Source organism: Eubalaena glacialis, chromosome 13 (assembly GCF_028564815.1).
Source record: "Eubalaena glacialis isolate mEubGla1 chromosome 13, mEubGla1.1.hap2.+ XY, whole genome shotgun sequence".
Lineage (NCBI taxonomy): Eukaryota > Metazoa > Chordata > Mammalia > Artiodactyla > Balaenidae > Eubalaena > Eubalaena glacialis.
The window spans coordinates 77,492,921-77,507,757 of NC_083728.1; the positions used below are offsets into that span (position 1 = coordinate 77,492,921).

At 48.9% G+C, this 14,837-nt stretch overlaps 1 protein-coding gene across 2 annotated transcripts in view; it reads right to left on the bottom strand.

Annotated features, from left to right (window-relative positions):
• Positions 1 to 14,837, bottom strand: part of GSG1L (GSG1 like) — a 210,404-nt gene that overhangs the window by 19,475 nt on the left and 176,092 nt on the right. For both annotated transcript variants that reach the window (XM_061209312.1, XM_061209311.1), the window contains one exon: positions 6,939 to 7,106. In XM_061209312.1, coding sequence (XP_061065295.1) covers positions 6,939 to 7,106 — 168 coding nt within the window. The remainder of the gene's footprint in view (positions 1 to 6,938; positions 7,107 to 14,837) is intronic.

The window sequence follows — 14,837 nt, forward strand, 5'->3', positions numbered from 1 at the left end:
CAGGCAGCGAGAGTGGAAACAGACAGGTAAGAGGGAGCTGTGATCGAACACGTCTCAGAGGTTAAATGGCTAAGAAACAGTCACAGAGGAGAAAGAACACAATGATTTTTAAATGATGCACTGATGATGGAATGGAGGATGAAATTAAAAGAAAATTTGGCGGGGCTTCCCTGGTGGCACAGTGGTTGAGAATCTGCCTGCCAATGCAGGGGACACGGGTTCGAGCCCTGGTCTGGGAGGATCCCACATGCCGCGGAGCAACTAGGCTCGTGAGCCACAACTACTGAGCCTGCGCGTCTGGAGCCTGTGCTCCGCAACAAGAGAGGCCGCAATAGTGAGAGGCCCACGCACCGCGATGAAGAGTGGCCCCCGCTTGCCACAACTAGAGAAAGCCCTCGCACAGAAACGAAGACCCAACACAGCCAAAAATAATAAAATAATAAATAATAAATAAATTAAAAAAAAAAAAAAGAAAATTTGGCAAATAAATGACCACAGGTAGGAGATTAAGATTCTATAACATCCCAGCAGAAGTGCTCTTCCAAGATGGGGGAAATGAATGGGTTTTTTAAAAGATTCTTTTTTTTTTTTCTCTTTTGCCATTTTGTGAGTAAGATCATCATGATACAGAACGGTTGGAAAATACAGGGAAGATAAATAGCCACGGTGCCAACGCCCTCCCCTGATCTTTGTGTGCGGTTGACAGTTTTACCTCCTGTTTCTCTACTGGGTTTTAAAAAGAGACCTCTAGATATTAGCACCTTGAGATTATTTTGGGAACAGCATGGGCTAGAAATTATTACTCAGAAAAACAATCACTAGCATTAGTGGAGCCCCTACCTCCGCACCCCGTGCCTGCCTTCAACAGTTCCAAAGGCCCCTGACAACACGAAAACCTCTACACCTGACTTATCTCAAAAGTCAAAAGACCAGGTGAGCAGAGGTGAGCGCACCTGAGCAGGGTGCTGTTCAGCATGGCGGCAGCAGTGTGGGAAAGGTCATGCAAGCAAGACCAGTGGCAGCTCCTAGAGGACAAACATCACCTTGGCCAACTGACCAGTGACCTCCTCACAAGGCTCCTTCCTCTCTGCTCTCTGTCACCCTCTCCATCCATCCCCTATTTGGGAATAAAGAAGGGAGTGGACCTGCATCCCTGCCCTGTGGAACTTGCATCCGTGGCCAGTGCTGAGAGAGGACGGGCGGGGGAATTCAGTCCAGTTCAGAATCGATGCTTCAGGACTTCCCTGGTGGCACAGTGGTTAAGAATCCGCCTGCCAATGCAGGGAACATGGGTTCGAGCCTTGGTCCAGGAAGAGCCCACATGCTGCAGAGCAACTAAGCCCGTGCACCACAACTACTGAGCCTGCGCCCTAGAGCCCGTGAGCCACAACTACTGAGCCCGTGTGCCACAACTACTGAGCCCGTGTGCCACAACTACTGAAGCCTGCGCACCTAGAGCCCATGCTCCGCAACAAGAGAAGCCACTACATGAGAAGCCCGCGCACCGCAACGAAGAGTAGCCCCTGCTCACCGCAACTAGAGAAAGCCCGTGCGCAGCAAGGAAGACCCAACGCAACCAAAAATAAATAAAATTGATTCTAAAAAGAAAAAAAAGAATCGATGCTTGAGGTAAGATCTGCAGGCCCAGAATCAACAAGGCAAAGAATGGGGGGCACCCCAGATGGAGAGGACAGCCATCCTGAGGCTACATGGAAGCATAACGACTCTGTCTGGGGAACTTCCAGGGGAGGGGCAGCTGTGTGCAGGGGAAGGGGCCCGGGTCCACAGGGAGGCTCATAAGTTATGGCGGGGAGCTGGGCCTTTGTCCTGGGGCTGTGGGAAGGCACTGCAGTGTTTTAGCAGAAAGATGAGGGTAGAGGCACCCTGATCACATTAGCATAGTGAAGAGGCTTTGGCTGCTGGGGGAGGACAGATGTGGGATTTACATCTCACCTCCACGTAGGAGGTGAGAGCTGCCGCCCTGGACGAGGATGACGGGAGTGACGACAAACAGAAGTGACCCACCCGTAGGGGAAAAGCACTGGATTTGGGGTGTCCTGACATGATGTGCAGATGTCTGCTTGCACAAGCAGGACCACCCTGGAGAGGAACGTGGAAATAGGACCAGGTTTGGGGGAGACCATCATGAGTGGGTACTGGCCATGTTGAGTTTTGAAGCCTTTGAGGATCCAGAGTGGAAACACCAGGGAGGCGGCTGGATATGGGGCTGGGGGTCAGGAGGGGACTAAGAACTCAGGAGTCCTGGTGCGCGTGTGGCCGCTGAGGCTAATGTCGAGGAAGGGCCCAGAACTGACCTTGGGAGCATCTCCATTTAACAGAACAAGGAGGAGGGGGTGGGAGGGGCTGCCTGGAGCCCAGAAACGTGGCTGGTGGGAGCTGGGGGGAGGGTGTGTGCACATCATCTAGGCCTCTGGGAGCTGGTTCAGCGGAGTCAGGGGTGGAGGGCAGCTTGCAGTGGGTCGAGCCATGAGGGGAGGTGAGGAGGTGAAGACCAGCCCTTCCAAAGGTTTCCCTACAACAGACAGGAGAGAGAGCAGAGCCAGTGGGGAGTGGGGTCCTTAAGGCCCTTTCTGCTCCAGTCATGGGGATGGGTAAAGAGGGGGTGGTCCTCCACTATGCCAGAGCGATTTATGTCCAGGCCAATCGCCCCCAGGTTGGGGTGCAGCTGCTCTGCGTCTGCCCAGAGCCCCGTGAGGCCTGGCGCTCAGGAAGGAGGCTTGGGGACGGTCCCCACGCCGCCTTCTCATCCCAGTAACATCCAGTCCGCTACTGCGCCAGCCCCCTGCCCCAAATGCTGTGGGAGGACGAGAGAGATGAGAAAGCCAGGCCGAACTCCCACCCATACCCTACTCTCAGACCACACCAAAGTGCTTAGATTTTCCTAACTACCCTTGTGTGTTGCCCGTCCTGGCCTTCGCTCGCGCCGTTGCCTGTGCCTGGGAACGCCTTATCCCACCCACTGCCCGTCTGGCCACGAGCGCTGTGCGTACCTTTAAAAACCTGGCTTGAGGGTCTCGTCTGTGAAGGCTTCCCTAGCCTCTGCCTTCCCCGGGGTGCCCAGACCTCCACCTGGAGTGACCTCCAGGAGACCCCATCGCGGCACCCAGGGTGATTTGCTGCACTCCCTAGACCAGAGCCGGGGGGCCGGCAGGTGATGGAAGAGGCTGGAGGGCTCTGAGGTGAGTGACTCACCTGGGGACTCTACAGCTAATAAACTGCAGAGCTCATTCCAGCCCTGGTCTATTTCCTCGTGGCTTCCACAGGGTTACGTGAGAGTGTACAGGTAAGGCCCGCGAACAGTGCTTGCAACAGGGGGGACTGCATCACTATAATGAACAATATAATTACTACGGATAGTTAATAACTTGTTGAGCATCTGTGGTTCTAGGTGTCAGGGACAGAGCGGAAGCCAAGAAAGCTCACTGCTCTGGCGCGGAGGCAGATAAAGTGCACGCACAAGTTCAGAGACTGGGACACGCGCCTCATGCCTTGGAGCGAGGGCATGTGACGGGGTGATCTGACCCTGGGGAGGGCAGCTGCGCTCCTCCCTGGAGGCCCCGGCCCTTTGCTCCCTCCCACCCACCCACGGCGGCTTCCCCGGGAGCGGGATGCTGGCTCAGCTGAATTCCCCCTGGAGTCCAATCCAACAGGGTCTCGTTCCCTTCCCCGCATTGTTAAACGAGATCTGAACATCAAGCATTCAAGAAAGCCCCGATGTGCAGTTATTTACCTTTCGTCCTGCAGCTTTCGACCCTCCCCTGGGAGGCCCGATTAAGACGCCCTCCTTGGGGACGACAGGCAGGGTGAGGCCGGGAGGGTTTAATGCCAGACGTTTCTCAGAGCTGGGACAGGCAAGGCGGCTCAGAGTCAGCAGGCTCGCCCACCCCACAAGCCCAACATACGGGGGCACACTGGCCCCTGCACATGCATACACACACACACACACACACACACACACACACACACCCACCCATACCTTTCTTCCACACACCACTACATTCAAAACCTCTGAAAATGGTTCAGAATCTGCCCAATCACTCTTTAGACTCACAACTGGCTCCTGCAGAGAAAAATCCAGCAAGACAGGGATGGGGTGCAGTGGGGTGGGCGGCAGTACGGGCCCTCCGGCTCCATCAGCCTCCACAGGGCACCGTCTTGTCCTCAGTCAGGGGTGCCTCTCCTGCTGATAGGAATGGCAAGGGCGGGGGCGGGGGGCGCCTGGGAAAACCTGCACCCTCTCCAAGGGCAGGTCTTACCCCACACCCCTCTTCTGTATTCACAGCCCACCTCGCACCTCACCCACTTGTTTGCTGTGGTTATTAACGTGCTTATTAGATTCCCAATATCCACAACTGTGTCTTCACCTCCATCCTAAGCTAGTCAGTCCCAAGCTTTGTACTTTGCATCAGTCGCAGAAGGGACACATGAAATGCCCTCCATGTGCCACGCACTGTGCTTACCACGTGACCTGGGTCCAATTTGAGCCTTCCCAAGATGACGAGAGCTCTGGGTTCTCCTACTGTAGGTCAGCAGAAATCAACCCAGAGGGGCTCAGTGACTTGCCCCAAGTCACATAGCAGTGAGGCGACAGAACTGGAAAATTCAGGTCAGGGGGGCCCTCAAACCCCTATTCTCTCCACAGCACCCCCTGTTCCCCAAGGAGTAAGAAACGTGGGCAGGGGGGCTCAAGGATCTCTTCCCTCACGTCCCTGGCTATGGTTTCGGGGACTCTGGCCACTGCAGGAGTTCAGCCCTGCTGCTGGGTCCCCACAGACCTGTGTAGACATCTGTCTGTGTGCTCTGAGCTCTTTGCAGAGAAGGCACCAAAAAAAAAAAAAAAAGAACAGCCCAGCTAAGCTGAAACGTTCTCCTTGGAGAGGAAGGGAAATAAAATTTGATGAACCTCTGCATAATGTTCAAGTTATGAACGTGTAAAGTGATATTCTGCACATATGCTGGGAAGCATTTATCTTCTCCCACGTCGTTGGGGCCTGAGCTGTTCAGGACCAGCGAACAGCAGCTTCTTGCTGATGAGGTACAAAGAGGTCCTGTCTTCTGCCTCAGCAAACCGAGGGTGCCCATGGATGCCCCGGGCTTTCCCACAGCCCAGGTAACAGCGGATGCGGTGTTAATGGAGCAGCTTTAGACACCAGGCTGCTCATGTAGCTGCTGTAAACATTTCCTGAGCACCTACTATGGGTCCCGTGCTCTGCCAGTCATCACCACCTTCCTAGTGGACGTGCTCTGTCCACAGCCGTGGGCAAGGCGGGCCTGTGTGCCAGGCTGGCCTGACCTCCCTGACCACACATGACAGGCCCAGGACTGGACAACTGACCTGCGACTTTGATGAAGGGGCGCTGGGATGCTGAACCTGCCCAGTGATGGTGGGGCTTGAGCTGAAAGTGGACGAGGCAGTCAGGGCTGAGGTCTCCAAAGAGAAGTATTCAGCCAATCGCGCGCGCACACACACACACACACACACACACACACACCAAACTAACCCAAAAAATGTTAAATGAGCACCTATTAGGTGCCTGGCCCAGTCTTCGGTGCTCAGAATACAGTGGGGAAGAAGTCAGCAGAGCCCTTCCATCATGGAGCTCACGGTCTACAAACTATCAAACAGATAAACAAATAAAATAATGTCAGGTTGTGTAGGTGCTATGAAAAAATAGCAGTGATAAAGAGTGACTAGGACAGGGTGTATGGGGGTGTACAAATTTAGATGAAGTGATTAAGGAAGGCTTCACTGAATAGGTGACATCTGAGCCAAGACCTGAGTGAGCCAGCCAGGTGAGGATTCCAGGCAGGGGCACAGCAGGTGCAAAGGCCCTGAGGTGGGGATGAGCTTGTAGTGTTCAAGAGACAGAAAGGAGGCTCAGGGGGCAAGGGAGAGATGATGGGGTCTGTAGCAGTCAGAGGGAGGTTCCGGTGTGGTCCCCACCATCCCCCACTGTGCAACTTCTTGGCTTAAACCCTTCCATGTGCCCCATGGAGAGTCCAACTCCTCAACGCTGCCCAGCTCCACAGTCTCCTTCCCCCTTTTCCTCCTCAGACTCTGTCATCGTCCTGAGAACCTTTCAGTTCCCTGCCACCAAAAGGCATTATGGCATGTCCAATCAGCTCCCCAAAAGTAAGCTGTGATAAAGATTTGGGTACAGGTAGTTTATTTAGGAGATGGTCCCAGGAAATACGATAACCATCTGCTTGTCCTTCCACTCATCCATCCATCCATCCATCCATCCATCCAGCATCCATTCATCCATCATCCATCCATCTATCCATCCATCCATCCATCCATCTATCCATCAATTCATCCATATACCCGCCCACCCAACCATACATACATCTGTCCATCCACTCAACCGTCCATCCATCCATCCACCCACCCAATCATCCATACATACACACATCCACCCACTATTTATTGTCACCTTCTCTATTCCCAGCTGGACTCTAAGGACTCAGGTGATCAGATGTGCTCCCTGACCTTGAGAAGCCCTCCTCCTCTAGCAACCGTCACCGATCCCACTGCTGAGTCTTTTTTTTCACTCAGTGCTGTGACAGAGCCCAAGAAGGAAACCTTGGTTCTGCCTCTCTGTGACCCTATCTTGGTTCTAAGAAGCATGGCGCCAAAGGGCAAACACTCAAACTTGATTCCCTTCTTGGTTTCTCAGGCTCTGTTCACATAAGCCCAAGGCAACCTCATGCCCCATAAAACATTAAAATGTCCCAGAAATTCCAACATAGTGGGGTCCAAACTCTGCCTCACCCAGCCTGCCCCTTCCAACCCGCAACCCCCCAGAACACTTCTGTCAGATCACTCTAGTTTTCGACTGGCGCCCTGTGGCCACTGAGGCCGGGCCTCGGGCTTCTGATTCCCAGTGGTGGCCAGAGGTGACCCCATGTGCACTGACCTCTCCCGGAAGTACTTGATGGCCTCAGGGTCTATGAAGGTCGGCTCCTCCCGGTAGCCCTGCTCAAAGACCTTGCGCTTGTGCCGGAACTCAATGACCGTCTTGGTGTAGGAGTTGAGCGTGGTGACAGAGGCTGCCATGCAGCAGGTAAAGGAGCCCCACGCCAGGCTGCCAAGAGACGAGGAGAGAGGTGCCACGGTAAGGGTGGGCAGGGGACAGAAAACCACACCCACCAGACATCCAGACCTGAGCATGTGCTGCCGCAGAGAAGAGTAAGACTTGATCCCTGCCCCACCCGTGGTCTGGCCTGGGAGACAGCATTATCTGTACATTGTGATGCAGACACCACAGAGTTCATTACTGGGAGGCAAGAAGAGAGCGAGTCATTCCATCCACAGGCTGGCATCAGGGAAAGTGACCAGAATACAACAACGCTTGCAGTCGGTCTTGGAGGATGAGTGAGAGTTTACTAGGGGGAACAGCATTCCAGGAAGAGGGAAGAGCATGTGTAAAGGCGTGGAGGCAGGAGGCAGTAGGAAACCCTCCACAAACTGTAGGAGGCTTGGGGTGCCGAGTGAGGGGGTGTGAGGAGGTTAGTTGGAGTTGACGATGGAGAAGTAGAGGGGGGTCAGATACCCTAGTAGCTGATTTTCCATGAGAGTTAAATTACCCTTGTTCACGAGTGACCTTGGCAAAGGTGTTTCGCCTCTCTGCCTCATAGAGTACCATGTCACAGGCCTGTTGCAAAGATCAAAGGAAACGACCCATTAAAAATATCTTAGAACAGCGCCTGGAAATAGTAGGCACTCAAGAAAGGTTTGCCCTCGTTACTGCCATCACTATTATCAACATCCTTACTACCCACTTCTTTTTTTTTTTTTTTTAATTGGAGTATAGTTGCTTTACAATGTTGTGTTAGTTTCTGATGTACAGCGAAGTGAAATCAGCTATATGTATACATATATCCCCTCTTTTTTGGCTTTCCTTCCCATTTAGGTCCCCACAGAGCACTGAGTAGAGTTCCCTGGGCTACACAGCAGGTTCTCATTAGTTATCTATTTTATACATATTAGTGTGTATATGTCAGTCCCAATCTCCCAATCTAGCTGACTTGGTTTCCAGGCTCTTTCTCTGTTAGATTAAGGCTCTCTGCTCACACTTCCTCCGTGCACAGCTGGGGACTCCTGGCTGCGCTCACCTGATGTGGATGTCAACCAGAGCTGGAGAATCTGTCCTGTCCACATCTGGAGAGAAGGGAAGGGGGGCGTGGAGCTAGGAGAGTCAGCTGGCCAGGATGCTGGTCTTCTCTGCTCCAGCGCCCACTCTAGAAATGGCCTCCTGCCTGCTTCCTCTGATCAAGACCGTGCAGTAACATGTAGAACCAGAAGTGGGGTACCCGCTTTGCTCCAGTTGCACCCGGTCTGGTTCCCAGGTACCTGTTGCCCAGTCTCTGTCTTTTTTTTTTTTTTAATTTTAATTATTTATTTATTTATTTATTTATGGTTGCATTGGGTCTTCGTTACTGTGCACGGGCTTTCTCTAGTTGCGGCGAGCGGGGGCCACTCTTCGCTGCGGTGTGTGGGCTTCTCACTGTGGTGGCCTCTCTTGTTGTGGAGCACGGGCTCTAGGTATGCAGGCTTCAGTAGTTGTGGCATGCGGGCCTAGCCGCTCCGCGGCATGTGGGATCCTCCCGGGCCAGGGCTCGAACCCGTGTCCCCTGCATTGGCAGGCGGATTCTCAACCAGTGCGCCACCAGAGAAGTCCCCCAGTCTCTGTCTTGATAACTGGTTTCCTCCACATCAGGGGCTCAGTTTTGTTGCTGCCAACGCTGCACTGTCTCAGGGCCTCCAGCCTCCCCTTCCACCAGCCACCCATTGGGTCTCTCAACATCACCGCCCCTGCATTCCTCAAGGTCAGTGCAGCCCACCTCCCATACCCACTGCTCTTCTCTGTGTCAGCCTCAGAGCACCCAGAAGGAAAGCAAGGGGAAATCTGAGGATTCCGCCTTTCTCCCAGGGATCCCCATTCATCATCTATCCCTTATCACAAAACCCTTTAGGAGATTCCCCTGTTCTTTCATAAGAAACTAATTTAGATCCTCTAGAAACTCTGAGTATCTATAATAGACAGCTGCAGGGTGTCAGTCTGGCCCCTCTAAGAACTGCCTTGTCCGTCAAAGGGCCCAGTAGGTGACCCCACCCTACTGTTCACAGATGATTGGAGGAGGGCCGAACATCTGGCCAAAGCTGGTCCAGTCAGATACATTGTTCTCTCTTCCGAACAATGAAACTGAAGAGTCTAGCTCGATCTGGGATGTCTGTTTGAACTAGAGTGATGGAAATTCAGAACATGAGGACAGAGAATGAAGAAGCAGGCTTTTTCTGGGATTCCACGAGTACTCGTCTGTTGGTTTGGCCTGACCAGCACCCATTCTGTAAAGGGACCACTACTCCCCTCCTCGTGGGCCGTGTGGTTTGTGGGGGGTTGGCCTCACCCCCAAACTTTAGGGGTGTGCACGTGACCTAGGCCTGGCCAATGAGAGTGTCACTTCCATCTGGCCACAGTAATTGGTTCAGGGATGGACATGTGACACCCTAATTAGGCTATCGAGACTCATTCCCAGGACTTTTGCTGAAGCTATTGGGAAACAGGGCTCATCTTTTTTCTGGGGTGCCAAGCTGGTGGGATTTGAGCCAGGAGCTGCTGGAGCCCATTTGGCCACCCCCCCACACCCTGAGAATGTAGCTGACTCAAAAGGAAGCAGAGCCACAGAAAGGAGCTAGATCCCTGAGTTGAAGCCATTACTCCTGGACTTTCAATTATAGGAGCCCAAATTCCTTTTTTGGATTTTTTTTAGCCCCCTCAAGCCAGTTTGAATTGGGTTTCTTTCATTGGCAACAAAAGTTCTTATACAATTACTTTCTATAAATTCCCTTCTTTTGCATAAGTTCCTTTTGAAGTGATTTTCTAGTCTTTACAACCAGGGATCTTTACTCGGAACAGGTCTAACTCTCAACTCTGATGACCCAACCAAGATAGAGCCTCACATTCTACCACGTACCCCTGTTTAATTTCACCACAGTCCTCAAAACACCCTGTACTTCTCTTGTGTCTTTGTATCTATTATGCTTTTATTGTTTTTAAATTAAACATTTTATTTTGAGATCATTACAGATTCACATGCAGTTGTAGGAAGTGATTCAGAGAGATCCCTGTGTACTCTTTACCCAGTTTCCCCCAATGGTAACATCTTGCAAATATAGTAACAACCGGGATATTGACACTGATACAGTCAAGATACAAAACATTTCCATCCATCACCACAGTGACCCCTCCTGTTGCCATTTTACAGGCATACCCACATGGCTCCCAACCTCTGGCAACCACTCACCAGTTCTTCATTCCTATAATCTTGTCATTTCAAGAATGTTGTATTAATGGGATCACCCAGTATGTATGTTTGGGGTTGGCTTTTTTTGCTCAGCATAGTTCTCTGGAGATTCATCCAAGTTGTGTGTATCAAGCATTTGTTCCTTTATATTGCTGACTCGGATTCCTAGAGCAATGTATGAGTTGCTCCACACCCTCACCAGCTTTTGGCATTGTCACTATTTATTAATTTTAGCTATTCTGAGAGACAGGTAGAAATATCTCATCGTGGCTTTCCTTTGCATTTCCCTAATGGCTAATGGTGTTGAACATCTTTTCATTTGCTTATTTGCCATCTGTGTATCCTCTTTGGTAAAATGGCTGTTCACGTTTTTTGCCCACTTTCTTTTTTTTTTATAAATTTATTTATTTATTTTTGGTTGCGTTGGGTCTTAGGTGCTGTGCACAGGCTTTCTCCAGTTGCAGCAAGCGGGGGCTACTCTTCATTGCAGTGCGTGGGCTTCTTATTGTGGTGGATTCTCTTGTTGCGGAGCACGGGCTCTAGGTGCGTGGGCTTTTAGTAGTTGTGGCACGTGGGCACAGTAGTTGTGGCTCGTGGGCTCTAGAGCGCAGGCTCAGTTGTGGCGTGCGGGCCTAGCCGCTCCGCGGCATGTGGGATCCTCCCGGACCAGGGCTCAAACCCACGTCCTCTGCATTTGCAGGCAGACTCCCAACCACTGTGCCACCAGGGAAGTCCTGCCCACTTTCTAATTGGATTGTTTTGCTATTGTCGTTATTTACTGTTGAGTTTTGAGAGTTTTTATATATCCTAGATATTACTTCTTTGTCAAATAGGTGGTTTCCAATAGTTTCTATCAGTCTGTAGCTTATCTTTTCAACCTCTTAACAAGGTTTTTCACACAGAAGTGTTTAATTTTTTTTTAATTAATTGATTAATTTAATTTTGGGCTGCGTTGGGTCTTCGTTGCTGCGCGCAGGCTTTCTCTAGTTGCGGTGAGCGGGGGCTACTCTTCGTTGCAGTGCTTGGACTTCTCATCGTGGCGGCTTCTCTTGTTTCGGAGCACGGGCTCCACGGCGTGCCGGCTTCAGCAGTTGCAGCACACGGGCTCAGTAGCTGTGGCTTGCGGGCTCTAGAGTGCAGGCTCAGTAGTTGTGGCGCACGGGCTTAGTTGCTCCGCCGCATGTGGGATCTTCCCGGACCAGGGCTCGAACCCGTGTCCCCTGCATTGGCAGGGGGATTCTCAACCACTTCGCCACCAGGGAAGTCCCAAAAGTGTTTAATTTTGATGAAATCCGTTTTATCAATTTTTCCTTTGATGCTTTTGATGTCAAGTCTAAGAACTCTTTGCCAGGTCTAAATCCCAAAGATTTTCTCCTAATTTTTTTCTAAAAATTTTATAGTTTTACATTTTATATCGAGGACAATGATCCATTTAGAGTTACTTTTTATATAAAGTAGGAATTTAGATCAAGATTGGGTTTTGTTTGTTTGTTCGTTTGTTTGTCACCATTTGTTGAAAAAGTTATTCCCTGTTCCACTGAATGGATTTACACCTTTGTCAAAAATCAGTTGGGCACATTGGTGTGGGTCTATTTCTGGGTTCTTTGTTCTGTTCCATTGATCTGTAGGCCTATCCTTCCACCAGTACTACACAGTCTGGATTACTGTAGCTATATAGTAAGTCTTGAAACTGGGTAGCCTGATCCGTCCCACTTTATTCTTCTTTCTCAAAATTGTTTTAGCTATTCTAGTTCCTTTACCTTTCCTAATAAGTTTTAGAATAATCTTGTCTAAACCTACAAGAAATGTTGCTGAGATTTTAATGAGAATTGCATTAAACCTCTATACCAACTGGAGGAGAATCAACATCTTTACCATGAACATGGTGTATCTCTCCGTTTATTTAGATCTTCTTTTATTTCTTTCATTAGCATTTTGTGGTTTTCAACAAGCAAGTCAAGTAGCTATTTTGTTAGATTTATGACTATTTCACTTTTTGAAGTGTACATGGTATTGTATTTTTTAGTTTTGTTGCCCAACTGTTTTTTCTAGCTTATAGAAATATAATTGATTTTTTGTATTTTTATCTTGTATCCTGAAACCATACTGAACTCATTTATTAGGTCTAGGCATTTTGGAGGGGATAGATTTCTTAGATTTTTCTACAGAGACAATCATGTCATCTGCAAATAGGTGTAGCTTATTTCTTCCTTTCCAATCTCTATGCCTTGTATTTACTTTTCATGCCTTACTGCACTGGCAAGAACTTCCAGTACTATGGTGAGTAAGAGTGGTGTTCCCAGTCTTAGAGAGAAACCATTCAATCTTTCACCATTAAGTATAATGTTAGCTGTAGGTGTTTGTAGATGCTCTTTATCAAGTTGAGGAAGTTTCTCTCTATTCCTAGCTTTCTGCAAGTTTTTTTAAAAAATCACGAATGGATGTTGAATTTTATCAAACTTTTTTCTGCATTGATTGATATGATTATGTGGTTTTCACTTTATGTCCCTTAATCTTCTGCCATTAATAATATAATTGCCTTAAATATTTCTTCTGAGTAATTTAGAACCACATCAGACCATGTTATAATTTTTGCTTCAATCATCATGCATGATTCAGAAAACTCAAGAGGAAAAGTAAAAATGTTCTTTCTTCATTCCTAACATTCCAAGATGCCTTCTTTAATTTTTTTTTTTTTTTTTTTTTTTTTTCCTGTTTAGAGAACTCCTTTGGCCATTCTTTTAGGATAGGTCTGCTGACAACAAATTTTCTTAGTTTTCCGTCATCTGAGAATGTCTTGATCCCCCCTTTCCTTTCCTAAAGGATATTTTTGCTAGGAATGGAATTCTGAATTCTTTTCTTTCAGGAGTTGAAATGTCATGTCACTTCCTTCTAGCCCCATGGTTTCTGATGCAAAATCCCCTGTTTAAATTGGTTTTTCCTACAGTTAAGGTACTGTTTCTCTCTTGCTGCTTTCAATTTTTTTTTCTTTGACTTTAGGTTTTTTTAAAACACAGATGTATCATAGTGTGGATTTCTTTGGGTTTATCCTGTTTGGGTATCCACTCAGCTTGACTCTGTAGGTTTATGTCTTTTACAAAATTGGGGAATTTTTCAGCCATTATTTCTCTGAGTATTTTTTCAGCACCCTCTTTCCTCGCCCCTTCTGGCACTCCAATGTTAGATTTTTGTTATAGTCCCAGAGGTCCTTGAGGCTCTGTTCATTTTTTTAAAGTCTATTTTCTCTCTGTTGTTCAGATCAGGTGACTTCTATCTTCAAGTTCACTGATTCTTTCCTCTGTCCTCTCCATTCTGCTGTTGAGCCCACTCACTGAAGTTTTTATTTCAGTTATTGTATTTTTCAGTTCTAAAATTTCCGCTTGTTTCTTTTTCATATTTTCTAGTTCTTTCCCGAGACTTATTTCTTTCCTGAGACTTTCTATTTTTTCATTTGTTTCAAGGGTGTTTGTAATTGCTTGTTGAAGCATTTTCATGATTGCTTTAGAATCTTTCTCAGATAATTCTAACATCTCTGTTATCTCAGTATTGGGATTTCGTCTTTTTACTTTCAAGTTGAGATCTTCCCAGGTCTCGATATGGTGAGTGATTTTTAGTTGCAAACTTGACATTTGGGGTATTTTTTAATGAGACTCTGGATCTTGTTTAAACCTTCTGCTTTAGCTGACTTCCTCTGACACTGTTCTGACACAGGAAGGGGGAACACTGCCTTGTTAATGCCAGGTAGGAGTAGAAGTCCAGGTTTCCCACTGGGCCACCACTAACGTTCAAGATGAAAAGGTTCCTGGTTACTGTTGGGCAGGGGTGGGAGTTCTGACCCCCTTAGGCCTTTGCAGATACAACTCTGGTTGGGAGGGGCAGAAGTGCCTCATTACTCCTCCCCAATTTGCCTCCACTGACACCACAGGGAGGGGGATGACTTCATCACCACTGGGCAGTGGTGAAAATCCTGACTCTCCACTACTTCTCCTCTGACACCACTCCAGCAGGGATAGAGAGGGTTCTTACTTGTTACTGCCTACTGGGGGTGGGAGTCCAGGCTCTCCAGGTGACCTCCACTGACACTCAGGGGTGGGTGGGGCATATTACCGTCAAGCAGGGTGCAAGTCACAGCTCCCTACTCTGGTACCAGCTTGGCAGGACGTGGGCGTGCAGTTGAGTTCCTCATTATAGCCTGATGACATGAGATCTAAACTTGGCGTGAGTGGGGTAGAGCCACAGGGTGGTTTTGTTGTTGTTGTTGTTTTGGGATTTTTTTGTTTTGTTTTTGTTTTTTTCCTGTGATGGGTGACTGGGTAGAGCAGTTATTGCTAAAAGTTTTCTGTCTTGGTAGGCTGGCCCTTTTCTGGTTCTTTGACTAGAAAGCAGACTTTTAGAGGCGTTTTTGTAGGGGGGCATGGGGGTCGGTGCCTTTTGGCATTTCTGAGTTGCTGATTTCTTCAGCTCCAAATCTGGGATGTAGGAGACAAAAAGTACTCACCAGTGTGTTA